This window comes from Pseudopipra pipra, chromosome 7 (genome assembly GCF_036250125.1).
Source record: "Pseudopipra pipra isolate bDixPip1 chromosome 7, bDixPip1.hap1, whole genome shotgun sequence".
Lineage (NCBI taxonomy): Eukaryota > Metazoa > Chordata > Aves > Passeriformes > Pipridae > Pseudopipra > Pseudopipra pipra.
The window spans coordinates 13,381,034-13,396,047 of NC_087555.1; the positions used below are offsets into that span (position 1 = coordinate 13,381,034).

Below are 15,014 nucleotides of genomic sequence, written 5' to 3' on the forward strand. Positions count from 1 at the left end.
ATCTGTCCGAAGAAAATGGACAATAATAAAAGGTCAAATCCTGCTAGGTGAAGAAAATGGCCAAAATCAAAAGGTCAAATCCTGCTAGGTGCTCTTTTCCTTCCTTGAGTTCAAGAAGAGTTGTTGTTTTCTAAAGACATTTTCAAACCACTAGATAAGATCTTGGCACGCACACCAGGGCCGCTGCCTGGAAGATAACAGAGGTGGATGCAACAGGGAGGGCAAGAGCTGGACTAGCCTTTCTGCAGCAGAGTTTGTTTGGCCCTGTCCCATGGGGACATGCTAGTGAGTAATATGGGGCGAGTATGGGGCAACATGTGGTGGTGGCCACTCTCCTCCCTCAGGTGACACACAGTAAGACAGCTCTTCATCTTTGTCCAGGTCACCCAGTTGGCCTCTCCCCCTGGTCCCACCCCTGAGAAAAGGACAGGGGGAGGTCTGGAGTGTGCTGGGCTGGGCTTTGTGGGGAGTGGGCTGCCAGGCAGGTGGAAAGCCTGGCAGGGATAAGGTGGGGTGGGAAGGGATGGGTATGAGAATGGGGTTTCACTCCTGCCTTCCCACTGCTTCCCCATCCCAGAAGCACAGCAGCGCTTGGCACGGAAACAGCCCAGCCAGCCGTGTCTGCTGCGAGCACATATTAATCATCTTTTCCTCTGCTCCATCCTGCCTTTCCCGTTTCCCTTGCTGTCGAGTGCCAGCAGCTGGGGACTCAAAGGTGAGCCATCACATTTTGCAGGGAAACACCCTGGCTCAACTCTCATCTGAAATACCAGAGGGAGGGGCAGCAGGGGGCATAAGAGAAGAAGTCAGAGCTCCCCATCCTCTGCAGAGAGCATCATCCCCTCCCCACCCCTCTCACACTCGCTGGTTTTCTCTTGCTTTAGCTCCCTGATGAAGATGTGAATGTTAGCTGACCCACCTATACATGGCAGAGCTTTGCTTTTGGCCCACAGAGCCGGCAGAAATTCAGAGCAGTGTTTGATACACCCCATATGCCTATGTGTGCATGTGCATATATATGTGTGTATGTGCAGATATACGTATGTGTGTGTATATATGTATGTGTCTATATATATATGTATATATCTGCATGTATATAGAGAAGTAGAGAGTCCCTGTCTGTCCACACCTTCCCCTCCCTCCCTGCTCCTTATGGCACCAAATCAAGCTGCGGCAGACTTGACAAATCTATTTGGCATGGTTCACTCCACTGTTGCAGCCTGAACCGTGCGGAGCACCGCACTGACGCAGGGAGGAATCTGCGCCTTGAATACAGACATCTGGGAGCTTGCTTAACGCAGGAACAGTGGGGATTAATGCGGGCAGGGAATGTGGGGCCAGAGCCCACCAGCAACAGGCCTGCGAGCGCTGCCCTGGCCTCACCGCGGCTCAGCAGCTGGCAGACAGTTGTTTGGTGGGGAGGGAAAGCAGTCACCCGGATGCAAGGGGTAGGCGAGGCACCAAAAAGCAATTACTTATCCTCCAGCCTTGGGAGGTGTCTGCTAAATTGAGGTCAGAACGTGGGAATGAATTTAGACTGGAATAAAGGAGTAAAAAAGAAGAGGTTTGTTTTTTCCTCTTTTTTTACGAAAAGAGATAACAGAGCAGAAAAAACCTGACAGGACTCAAGGCCAAATCCTGAAATGGTTGCAGTTCACATGGCTATGGGATTGGTTTGGATTGACACCAGCCAGGGTTTAGGGTCTTGCTGGAGGGATGTAAATTTGCTCAGCAGCACTGAAACCAGCCCTGCTCCACCCTGGCTAAGGATTCAGTGTTCAATGCCCAGGACCACAAGGATGGGATATTTATGCCTCTCTGCAACTAAAGTTAACCTCCAGGCCAGATTCCCGCTACAGTTAGACTCCGAAAGGTAAATTTATTGCTAGTGATTATCTGAAACACTGAGCTGTGTATTTAGCCCATCTCTCTGCCCAGCATGATGCCAGTCTCCTGCCTGTTTCAGCTTAGAGAAATGGTCCCAATGAGACCTCAAACTCACCCATTAGCACAAGGTGCTTGCCTGAGGAGAGGTGGCCCTGGTTCACAGAAAGGTCTGCTGTGACCAGTGGGTCCTGGGAAAGCCTCCATACCACTTCATGGCTACTGTGTTAGAGGTATACATGAGCTCTGCCATAAGATACTGTCCTGGAGCCAGTCCACCTGAGATCTGGGGGAGCCCAGCTGCTGACCCTCCTATGTTGTGCTGGGCTGCCCTATGCCTCCGTTTCTCTACCTCTAAAATAGGACTAACACCACCTCACTGGCATGCCAGGAGCTTCAATACTCCAAATATTGGAAGTATGAGACCCTGATAGGGACGTCTGCACAGAGACAACTCATTCTGGGAAGCAGAGGGAATTTGAACCTGAGACACACATGTGGGGAAGGGGAAATCACACAGCCCGGAAGGAAGGAAATGTCTGGATGAATCCCGGACAAGGCAGGCTACTGCATTTCATGTGAGCAGTGCCTGTGCCAGCAAACGGAGAGGACAGCTAATTTAATAGAAGTGCTGAGCAATCAGTAATTACTGGGATGTGCGTGTGGGAGGAGGTGTGTGGGACTCCAGCCACAGAGTTCACACAGACAGACCATGGCACATCAGTGGGGAGGAACTGACTGTGGCAGCAGAGCTGGTGGGCACCACAGAAGAGCAGGGAAGTACTTTCTCAAAGCGCTGTTAACCAGGGGACAGCCACATGACCAAAGCAATTGACAGAGCAGGACCAACCAGCCCGGCACCGTGGCTGCCTTAACCCCCCTGCCCATACAGCATAGCTTCCACACAGACCACACCAAGTTTATCTTTCCTGGCCACATACCAGCACCTCCAAGGCTTCAAACAGCTCACCACCCATATTTACCCTCCCTCCCACCTCTGTGTGTGTGCCAGAAACACAGCAAGAGCATGCACAGCTCCCAGTGCTCAGAGCACCCTTGCTGACCATGCCTGCTAGCACAGATCCCACAGCCCTGGCAGCCTGAATTGCTTCTCATTATTTATTCATTTTGTTCTCTGGGACAGTGCAATCGCCTCTTAGGATTTGTGCCCTTTCATTTCCAGGCCTCAGTAACTCCTGAACTACAGTTTCATGTGGTTTTGTGATTGTTAACCCAGCATGCAGACGGGTGTACGACCATAAAAGCTCAATGAATCTTGTATGGCAAAACACAGGCTGTGAAAGCATTTTCTCCTTCATTTGCAGTCAAAGAACATACTCTTGCCATCCTGAAAGATGCAGTAGCAGCCAGGTTTTCCAAGGAATATGCTTCCTCATTGCTGTGCAGAGGAGAAAGGCCTATTTCTGCTCAGAACATCATCAGTCTTTTAGCCGTCATCAGAAAAAGGGTCCCTCACAGATTAAACCCTCTGGGCTTGTAAAATTTCTCTGTTCTCTTCCCTCCTGTTGGCTGCAAGACTCACCAAGGTGCAGGCAAAAGAGACAAAAATGTCTTTACCTTGTGGTTTTTCCCATGTCGGTACATCATCCAGTCCTCCCCATTGGTGCTGACCTCCAGCTTGTAGGTACGGACATAGTAGCCCTTCTGGGTTTCTCTTGAGATGGCACCCTGTGTGGCAATGGCTGTGAGAACAGTCAGGAAGTGGAGGTCCACCTTTCAACGGGAAAAAGGGACAAGAGAGAGAGTGGTGAACACCTGAGAGCCCTGAGTGGCTAGTTAGTTCCTCCCTCTGTCTTTGAAAAACGAAAGGGTGCAAATTCAGCCTGTCTCACTCTATCTGTAGGTGCTCAGTTCAACAAGCACAACCTCCCCAGGCTGACTTCAGCAGGATAGGAACTACGAGACAAGACTAACTAAGGACCTTGATGTCCACTCATATGGGACCACCACAAAGCCTTCCTGCCTCAGACCAAGCAACAGGATCTGCACAGATGCTCATGTCCATTAAAGCAGGGCGGAGACTAACTTTTTCCATGTAAAATAATCCAATTAGCAAGTGCTGCAGTTCGTGGTTTTCCCTTGTTGGTTTTTTCTTTTTTTTTTTTTTTTTACAATGTGGGTTGAGAAAGGTCAGCAGAGCTGGCTTCGTAGGCCTGCCATGAATGAAGAATGAGACGTCTGCTAGAGGCAATGACATTCACCACCTCCCGCTCCCAGTGCCCTTTAGCAAGCAGCGTCTCCCGGCACTGTGACACAGCCAGAAGCCCTGTGTGGACAGACTGTGGCTCTAACCAGCTCAGAGGGAAAGCCTTTGCTCTGTCAGCCCCCACCTGACATTAGCCTGCTCATTCTCCCTGCATCACTGATGAGATAAATATTATTCTAGTTGTTTTTCCACACACCCCCTGGAGACTTTGGTCCTCAGGCCAGTGATGGAGTCAGTGGCCCTTGTAAGTGGTGGAGGTCTCTCAGCCTCTGTCAGTCTGCTGGAAAGTCCATCAAGGTTTTGGGCAGGAAGGAGGGGGGGGAGAGGGACAGAGGATTGAGTCAGTCCTTGGGTGGGCAAGCTAATGGGGGAGCCAGCCCCTCGCACTTCACAGAGGCACTGTAGCTACCCTGCTGCTTGCTCCCCATGAGCCACAGAGGCAATAAAAAATTCAATAAGTCTTACGGTCAAGGGTCAGTTTAACAGCATGACACTCCATTTGGTGGGGGAAGAGGTGAGGAGGCTGGAAAGTGTGCATACCTGGAGATACTCTTTGTTGCTGTCGACATTGGGGGTCCAGCCATTGTCATCGCTGTTGAGCCGGCTCTGCTGAGGGGTCCATCGCCCATCTGAGTAAGTGGAGGAGGCACTGATCTGCATGTTGGAGATCCTGCCAGACTCCATTCCCAGAGGTACATTGCACTGGAAGTCTAGAGCAGACACACATGTACACAGAGATCAGTTTACAGTCTCAGTACTTCACCCCCAAGTGAAAAGCAGCCCTGAACTAATCTCCCCAGCTAACCCTGAGCAAAGCTGCCTGTCTGGAAAGATGAACAGATCTGCACCATCTCGAAGGTTGTGTGCACTCACAGATGGCACTGGAAAATTAAAGCTTTATGTTTGTGTGGCCCTCTGAACAGTAATACAGTCCAGATCTTTCTCTCTTTCTCTCTTTAACCTTTGCTCAGTTTTGACACAATTCTGTCCCTTCCCTCACTCCATCTCCACCAACCTGTCCCAAGTCTCCTTGTCACAAAGTTCCCATCTTCTTGAAGGCTGTAGGTGAAATCTAAGCACTGACAAGGTAAGGAGTACAAACAGACACATCAGGAGGGTGCTTACTGCTGTGCTGCCAGCAGGAACATCAAGGACTGGAATGGGCAGGTCTAAAGGTTTTGTGTGCATGTGAGAGTATGGATGCGTGTCTGCATTGCCTATGTGCATGTGCTATAGGTGGTATCAGGCCCATAGGAATTAACCAGACAAGACTATGAAAGACTGGTATGCTTTCATTTGGATCTCCTCACTTCTAATGCTTTAAAAGTCACAATTAGCTCAATTTTATGGTACGTCTTGCATGTTTTATGGCAGCTGTCCTGTGACTGAAAATATTGCATGGGCCCAAGAGTGCTGCTGCTATAAACCAATGAATTGCCTGTGTTTTTAATGTGGCCAAGTCAACTTTGGGTGGAAATGATGGACCAAGTTAAGATGTCAGTGGTATTATTAAAGTTTCAATTTACACCACCATAAATAAAAACAGGCATGGCCCTTTAACACCTCTTGTGCTTGATTTTTCAAGCTTTGTGTTTAACATCTTATTCTCAAATCCTTTTAAAGAACAGAATAGAGAAGGGATTAAAGAACAGATCAACTGAGTATGGCAATAGGTAATGGTGAAGATCTCATGCTTGTCTGTAACTCTCACAGCCTCAGCAGAACTTCCCTTACTCAATCACAGAGCAAGAGCTTTTAACCCTACTGCCCTAGTGCTGCACAACCCCTACTCTACCCTGCTGTCTATCATAGGCTTTCAGCAGCAGGTCAGGGACTCCTTCTCCTTCTCTGGGACTGAGGAGTGTACTGAAGGCTTCTTCTGCTGTATCACAGGTTCACTAAGAACAGAGGTCGAGAACAGTAGCTCTGATGCAAAAACACCATGGGAAAACAAATGGAACCTTTCCTGGCCTGCAAGTGTTATCACAAAGAATCAAAATGCTCTTAATTCTCAAAATACACAACTTACTTCCTCACTCCACATCAATTTACCTCCCTTATTAAGGGTTATAAAACAAAATTTGGCTTGAAATTCTCAGAGCTGTAAGCATTTTTTAATTAGACAGCCAAGAAATTCCAATTTGTGGTTTGGGGCTGTGAACCTTTGGAAAACTAGAGAGAGAGAGTGTATTTTCCCCCATGCTTTAATGAATCTGCTGCACACGCTGGGCTGAAGTCTTCCCCTAAATCCTTTGGGCTGAGCATATACATGAAGGATTCTAGCCCAACAGGCATTGAGAAGACTTCAAATGCAAGTGAAAAGTCAAAAAAAAGTCAGAAAGTGAGAGTCTTACTGAAATCTCATTTCTATCAGAAACACCTAAACTGCACTGCTGGTGGGGAACCAGCCCCTGGACACACTGCTGCCTGCATGTGCCAAATGAAAGACAGGAAAAACAGGTGACACAACTAGGTCATACACACACATTTCCAACTTACTTTCTGGGACTTCCTGATGTATCAAGTAGTACTGAGCAGAGAAACCATCCTTAGCCACAGCCAGGTCCGTGTGGAAGGTGAGAGAGAGGACGCCGGTGGTTGAGCGGATGTCCGATGGCATCTTAGTGCCACAATACCTGCCTATCAAGGGGCCGACTGCAAAAGAAAGAGCAGCAAAAGTAATGCCTGCTTTTCCACTGGCCTCCTGGATCATCAGCAGATGGGCATCACTCAGCAGGGATGCCTTAGCAGGACCGATTGGGATAAAAGAAAGGCTGTAGGGATGGGCTATTTTTTACATCCATTGGCCTGGTGCCATGCAGTATGCCATGCAGAAATATCCACTGCAGCAGGCACTGCTCTGCAAATGCTGGGAAATGCTCCAAAATGCACTGTTTCTCAGGGGTACAGGGTAGGGAGGTTCTCCCATCATTGCATGAACCCACTGCCCTTCCCTGAGGGAGGACCAGTGGTATGTTGGAGTGTCCCATGGGGCTTTTCAGATCAGTGGGTACAACAGAGCAGTAGTTTGGGGTTTAATGAATGCAGCCTTCTGTAAGTACACTGTCCCCAAGCTGGCCACAGAGTGCCCTGAAGGCAGGTTGCATGCTGCAGGTACCTTTGAGGTTAGACGTCTTTGGTGTTCAGACACAGACTGCACAGTTTTGGAGCTTTGTGAAACACCAAGAAGGGCTGAGGATAGCAGCACAGCACCCCATGGCTTACCCTGAGGGATGCCATCCCAGATGTCCAGCCAGTCGTACTTGCAGTCTCCTTCCCCTGCCTGCAGTGGGTCATGCTCGAGGTCGAAAAGCAGAAAGTGGAGGAGGATTTCTGTCTTTGGCTTGGCTATGATGGTGAAGACACAGTCCAGGTTGTGTGGATACTTGTCAGGGAAACCCGGAGACTCAATAGTGCCGTTGGAGGCAGTGAAGTTTCTGGAGCAGTCCTCGGAGCCTGTAGCAGCAGGAAAAAACTCAGAGACTTAGCAACAATGCAGCTTAATGCCAACAACTTGACACTGTGGAAACCCCATTTTGAGCTTAGCAGGGTTGTGTATTCACTTCTGGAAATGTCTCATAAAGAACTATGTGAATTCCTGCAAGAAGTGAGAGGGTGATTTTCAAAGCTTTCCACAGGTGGAGAGCACAGTTCTAAATCCCTCAGACAGCTTTGCAAGCGTAACCTGTACATCACTGCTGATCCTCCTGACAATTATCTCAAAACCAAAGGACTAAAAGAGTGATCCAATCCAAAGCCATGGCTGCAGTTTGGTAGGTCAGCATCCTGCCACATCCCCCACACTGGAGGTGGTGGTGGTGGAAAGGACGGCCACACTGAGCTGGCCTGGCTTCCCCAGCTGGTCCTCTCCACTGTAACCTGGCCCCCAAACAGTGACCTGCTGGCAGACCTATGTCTGCTGCTCCAGAGCCTGTGGAGATGCCAGCCAGCACAAAGGGAGCTGACCTATGTAGTCCTCACTGATACAGCTGCCATCTGCAGCCATGGAAGTAAAGAGCCACAGCAGTTCCAGGTCTGATGGAGGAACCCCTGTCCAGGGAATGGGATGTCTGGGATAGGGCAGAGAGGAGTAACGGGATGTATTCTTTCTTCAAAAGCTGCCCTCAGGGGCCAGTCTCCTGCAAACTTCACCCTTCTGGCACCCACATCTGTGCCTCAGTTTCCTCTTGAGAAAATAAAAGACAAATATTTACCCAGTGAAAGGGCCTGGGGAAGGGTGCCAATGTCTCCACTGTTAGCTGTAAACCCTCAGGAAGTGCACAGTTAGCCTGCAGCCCCCTGAGACCCACGCAAGGGACATGGGCCAGCTCCAGCATAGATCCCCACAACGTGGCTACAGCAGGAGTGGGGTAACAGGGGCCATTGCAGCGGGGGTCTTTGCTGAGAACAGGAACAGAGACTTCTTTTTCACAGAATGAGCCATCCACACCAGAAATGCAAGTTATTTCTATCCTTAAGGAAGACCTTTGCGTGGTGAGGAGGGCAGACAATGTTGCCTCTTATTTATTGCTGACCTCAACACTGGCCTCGACTGCAGCCAGGCCTGCTCGGTGCCCCCTCTCACACAGCCAAGGTGCCTCGGGGTGGCTGGGGAAAGGGGAATTTGTGTGGCATTCATACCACGGTGACTTTGAAACCCTTTAGTTGTGGACAATAGACAACAGAAATCTGCAGCCTGGAGCTATCAGAGGGGAAAGGGGATGTTAGAAAGGCTGCTGGCCACTGCTGCAACCCGGCACTAGCATTCGCAAAGGTTTCTGCTTCACTTTTACTGGGACACTCTCCTTTCTCCTCTACAAACCCTTCTGCTCCCGCTCTTCCAGGCAGCACAAGCCTTCCCGGGACTAATGGGAGACTTGTTATTCAATTCAGCATTAACCTACAGGAGTCAGGCCAGCAGCCCAAAGTAATAGCAGGATCTCACACTGCATTATGCAGTGCCTGGCTGGAGAGCTACTCAGGAGAGGCTCTTAATTGACTACCTAATGAAGCAGCCAGCTTTTCTGGTGTGAACCTGTGGGGTAAAATGCAGAGTCAAAAAATAAGGCCAAACACAAATCACAGCATAATGCCATGAACAGGGATAAGGGTGCACTTAGTTCCAAACAACTTAAAAGACAAACAGATAAATAGGGAAAATAACACAAGCTCCGAGCTAGGGAGAAAATCAAAGACTAAACCCAGAGTCAGGGACTGTCCTCTAGAGACAGGAAAGAGACGTAACTATGTCACCACATTAGACAACAGTTTCCTCATGTGGGGCTCTTATCGCATTAGGCATCTTTGTCTACATTTGGGCTGATAGCAGCAAACACAATGATCAGCTTTTTATAAGGAAGCTGCAGATAATCAACGGGATTCATGCTGGCTTCAGCAGCAGGACCAGCCTGAGAGGAGACTTTGATGCCCAGAGCTGGAGAGCTCAGGCCAGCTCTGCCAAACTGGCTCACAAAGAGCACAGCAGGGAGGCTGGACCAGCCAGGGCAGGCGGCTCTTTTGTCAGCCCACGGACCGCTGACTGACACATATCAGAGGATTGAAGACTGGTATGCGGTTGTTTGTATGCAGATTGCTCCTCTCTCACACTGTGATAAAGGAAATGTAGCACAAGGTGTGGAAATAGATGCTCGATTGAAAAGAGTTGTTTTTTTAGGTCACCTTTAAGAAAGAAGGAATCTGCAGGCACTGCTGCCTTTACTGATGTGGACAATGACAATCTGATGACCTTTAAAGCTGGTGACACCCTTGCTGGTTTCCCTGACAGCTCAGACAGAAACTTGGCCCGTGCCTGCCTGCCTGCCAACAAAAGGCAAGGTTTGTTTGTACTGTGGTAGCCCCGCAGCCAGCACTGCCCTCTCTGGGAGTCCTGGCAGGGACAGGGGCTGTGCAGATGTGCTATGGGATCAATCACAGGCTCATCCACACTCCTCTGCCAAAACCTGCCTTGCCAGGCTGGATTTCATGGGGTGCAGCTGGAAGAAAGCATGGCTATTTCTGGAGAGGATGGCTGTCTGCAGAGGGGTGGGGGTGGCAAAAGGAGCCCCAACACCACTTCAGACCTGAGGGCAGTGCTGCAGGAACCTACACCGAGGGACACAAACTCAGCTCCAGCCTCCATTCAACACCTGCTCTCTTCCAGATCAGCCCTTGCTTCCACTCCTTCCTACCAGCAACATCTCCTTTCCCCATGAATTTGGTGCCTTGCTGGCTCCCATCTAGAGAGACAGGGTTCCTGCCTGCCATTCCTTCCCACAGCATGGCCTGGCCACCTCAGCCAGCTGGACCACCCTACTCAGGTCAGTGGGTGCCCTGTGTCCCAACTCAGGTCAGGCATAACCCAGCACAGTCTGCTGGGCTCATCACGGGTGTGTACACTGAACGAGAGGCAAGGGGGGCTGAGATGGGTCAGTGGTCTTCCCATCTGTACACAGGCATTCTTTGCCATCCTCTGTGCTGACAACTGGTTTTAGCTAACCCCAACAGCCAGCTGAATCACTAAACACTTTCAAGACTAATCTGCATCCTAATCATCAACTAATAGCAGTGGTGAGCTGGCTGCACAACAGCTCAGTGGCCAGTTATGCAGTCCAGGCAACCACCAGCAGTACCACTTTCCTCATCCATCTGAACCTTCATACCTCTCCTGTCCTCATCATTTCACAATGAATTTAGGGAGTCTCATTCTCTTGCAGCAAAGTCTCCACATTCACATCTACCTGTGGCCAGGCTCTGGGCTGTCTGCACATCTCTGCCTGCTGCATAGCTGGGACAGGGCCCCTGGGCACTGGTGCCTGTGCTCCCCGTCTTTTCTTTAAAGAGGCTGGATAAGTAACCCTGTTGTGCTCCTTACTGGTTCTTCACTAGGCACGGACATTTTTTTTCATGCTGGATGCAATGACATGAAAGCCGCATGTGTGATTTCTTCCAAGACACCACCAAAGGAATGCAGGCACAGGGCAGGCGCCTGCGTATCCATGCAAAACACACTCCTGCTCCCTCGGCATGCATGTACACATCTCTCATGTGCACATACAGAGGGTTTTATTTTCTCAAGCCTCCTTCTTCCCACACACAAAAATTCTGGCAAATATTTAGACAGAAACACTATTAAAAGGCCTTTGAGCAGCTTTTCCTTTCCTCAATAATAGTTTGGTATTAAACAGAATTATGAATAGTTCCTCTTATATCAGCCTGTAAAGGCACTGCCTCAGACCTTGAGAGCACTGCTGACAGCAATCATTTAAAAACCAGAGCTCCCCAGTTACAAACGCCACTTCCAGAGAGAGAAAACACAGCATCATTGATCAACCCTGAATTGCAACTCCACAGGATGGGGAGCTCCATGCCCTTCTAAAGAGGGACAATCCCCTACCCCTAACAAGCTCCACATGTCAGGGAGAAAAGATATATGTTTCTAGTTCTCAAATATAAAAGAGCATTTAAGGAAGAACTCTGCTTTTACTACCACGCTGTGATCCAAAAATGCGCTGTCATGTGCCACTAATATCTTTACCTTCTTGGAAATGTGAATGCATAGACTTGCTTACATTAAAAAAAAAAAGAAGTCCTTTATCTCTGGATAACATGTGAGAAATCACATTGAAAATGTGGTCAAAGACATCATCTTGTGAAGATAATTGTGACAAACAGCCTGGGAGTCAGGCACTGACTCAGACACTTACCTGTCTTGTAGATCTCATAGCGCAGAGAGAAGCCGGCACCTTGCCGTGCGTAGTCTGAGGTGAACTTGATATAGAGAGAGGGGCCAGAAGAGATGATAGTAGGAGGTGCTATGTTCCCACAGTGCTTGCCCAGCAGGTCTGCTGCTTCACTGTCCCCATCTCGGATCTCGATGTAGTCATACCTGCGGAGGCAGGTGAAATGGCAGTGAAACCATCTGTCAGGGGGACGCTTCAGGATGCCGGCAATGAACAAAAACCACTTCTTGATATCTGCATGTTTCACAGAACATCCTCCAGACAGGTACCTGGGACTCTCTTATTCACACCACACCACAGCCCCCCAGTGCATTTTTTCTCTTTTGTTTGGCTATGGTTAGGTCCCTTCCTCTGTTGCAATTCACATAATTTATTGCACACACATCCACTCCAACTTCAGAGCCAACATGCAAAATTTAGGACACAATTTACCTCCATTTCCACAAAACTCCTTTGGCATGGGAGAAGCTCAGATACAACTCTCCTGGGGCTACCCTCCTCCTCTGACCTCTCTCCTGAAATGCCATTGTGCTATTTGGCACAGCTTACTTTATTCCAGTATCCATGTGAGATTTGGGCAAGCATGTGCCAAGCATTAAACTGTCAATGTTCAGTCCATGTGAGCATGTAGGACACCACACTGGTCCTTTAACAAGCATGATCAGTACACTCACTTAGCACTTAGGCAGTAATTAATATCTTTTAAGTGCTAACAAAGAATTTCTGTGGATGAAAAGTGCTGCGTAAGAGCTGGGTAACTGCACTCACTGCTGCTGATTCTTGTACACCCTGTAACTGCAACCTGCCTTTGCTAAACCCTACTTGGAGATGTTCCACCTTCCCACTGGAGTTGTTCCTGGATATCTGACTGGTCTAGTGTAGGGTTAGAAGAACTGCCTCCTGGTGCAAAGACAAGCTTGCTGAATTGCCTCCTGGTGCAGAGAAAAGAGCTTGTTGCAAAGTCTGGATGGAAGGTGAAACACGTTCCTTCATATTTTCTGGGCCATGACTAGGCAAGGTAGTAGTATCAGGCTCTGCGTGCTGTGAAGAAACAAACAGCTTTTACGTGTACATCTTGTTCTTCAGCTGCTTTCTAACACCCACGTTCTCCCGCTCCTCTCCTTCTCTCTGGCCAGCATGCTGCTATTTACAGAAACTGCCCAGCTCTCTTTGACTGTTTATTCGTTTTGTATCAACCTGTTTGAACAACATGCTACAGCTCTTCTCATGGGGCCAGGGTGGGAAAAACCATTTCCAGGCTGCCAGGAATCTGCCTTTCTTCTTTGTCACAAGATCTTCTGTTTAGAAATGGACAGTTGAAAGGAGAAGTAGCTTGCTGGATACAGAATGATCCTCATGTGACTCATTCCTGTTCTGCAAAGCACATATCGGCAAGCAACAACCTCAAAACAAACTTACAGGGACTTAGTGTGCTCCTCCACAAAGAAAGATGGCCTGGACAGCTTTGGTTTCACTCCTTTCTGGGACTAAATCAGGCTGAGAGCCAGAAGCAAAATTCCTGCAGATAAAATCATATCTATGCTGGAACTGAGCACTCAACTAGCTGCAATTGCCCAGCCTTTAACTTCATTACAGACTCAATTGGCTTGGTCAAGGTGAAATTCAAGCAGTCTTGAGAAGTGGCACTCGAACAGGAAGAGCATTTGGCTTAGCTAGTGTGTGCACACACAGCGATGCAAATGAAGACCTCCTCCCTCCTCAGCTCTGCCTAGCTCCCTATCACCTTGTGACCCCTTATTACCCTGACACCATTCAGTAGCACCCTGCACGACCCCAAGTAATGTCCATCATGTGTGGCTTGATCCTACCATCTCCCCAGGGAGAAGGAACATAGAGGGCAGTCTCAGTGCTTCTTCTAAGTAGATTTTTTTTTTTTCCTTGTTTCTCTATTTGTTTAAAGTAGTACTGAGTAAACAGCAGGGACATTTTGTTCTCTAAACAACCACTTGCTTTCAGTGTGCTTGCAACCCTTTCATATCCGAAGTGCACATCTGTGCCGCAGGACTACTGGCTACTAGAGAAATTGTGAATATGTGGCAAAAAATTAATTTGGCAAAAACACGAATGTTGGCAAAACACAGTTAATGGAGTGGATTGTAAAACCTGCCATTTGCATGGCACAGGCAGAGGTTAGCAGCATCCCAGGGAATCACATCTGTTTGTGTCCTCGTGGGGTTGTAACTCGCCAACACAGTATACGGCTTCATCTACTTGACTGAAATGATCACAGCTTCTGCTGTAGCCAGCAAACCAAACATCCTAGTGCTGTCCACATGGCTCCTCAAGACATCCAGTGCTGTAGGAGCACTGCAATTTCAGAAGCAAGTTCAGGACCAAAAATATTTGCTTATTGAATGGGTGAATGACTTCCAACAATATATAAGATTTGGGAATATTGCAATCTGCTCATGGGCAATCTGCAAATGGAAAATTGAAAGAACAAATCTAGTAAATAAATCATCAGGAAATATTTGCCTCTCTGAGCTAAACCCTGTTTGGCTTCATTCACGCATCTAACTGAGCTTTCTCATACTGTAGCTAATCCTTAATAAATCAAATGTTAAAAACAACCAAAACCAAGTCCTTAAGAGAAGGTCAGGGAATCATTATTGCCAAATGTAAAATGAACATAAACGCATAGGAGTTTTCTTCCCTAGTTAAAAAATCTTGGCCCAAGTCCTCTGCTCTTTATGAGGCAAAATTCTTTTTTTTCAGGTCATATAAACAGAGTGTGAATTGGGGAAGTATTACAGTTGGGAGATAGCTCCTACCCAGATGAGCAGGAACACCTACTTCCTTTCCACCACAGCAAATAAGCTTTAGGCTTTCAAAATGAAACACCAAAGACATCCAGTCCAAACTGTTAAACTTCCAAACTTCAGCAAGAATGCCAGCTAATCCCTACCACAGATTCTTTTGGAATCATGTGCTTCAGACATGTAGCCCTCAGTCAAACAAACTGATAAACCCTGTTCTCCTCACGTCAGTTCATTGGATATGTTACAATCTAATCTGGCCAAACCTTTGCTCCTGTTAAGCTTAAGCATGGTTTCCAGACTTTCTTCTTCTCATGTGAAAAAGCAGGAGAAAAACTGTAAGGAAGAAAACCCAGCCCTGGGGGTGCTTTCTACTCTAACCATTTC

The 15,014-nt window shown here is 48.2% G+C and overlaps 1 protein-coding gene across 3 annotated transcripts in view; it reads right to left on the reverse strand.

Annotated features, from left to right (window-relative positions):
- Positions 1-15,014, reverse strand: part of NRP2 (neuropilin 2) — an 89,008-nt gene that overhangs the window by 48,123 nt on the left and 25,871 nt on the right. For all 3 annotated transcript variants that reach the window (XM_064660621.1, XM_064660620.1, XM_064660622.1), the window contains exons 3-7: positions 11,815-11,996; positions 7,337-7,567; positions 6,611-6,766; positions 4,652-4,821; positions 3,463-3,618 (exon numbers count right to left, since the gene is read on the reverse strand). In XM_064660621.1, coding sequence (XP_064516691.1) covers positions 3,463-3,618; positions 4,652-4,821; positions 6,611-6,766; positions 7,337-7,567; positions 11,815-11,996 — 895 coding nt within the window. The remainder of the gene's footprint in view (positions 1-3,462; positions 3,619-4,651; positions 4,822-6,610; positions 6,767-7,336; positions 7,568-11,814; positions 11,997-15,014) is intronic.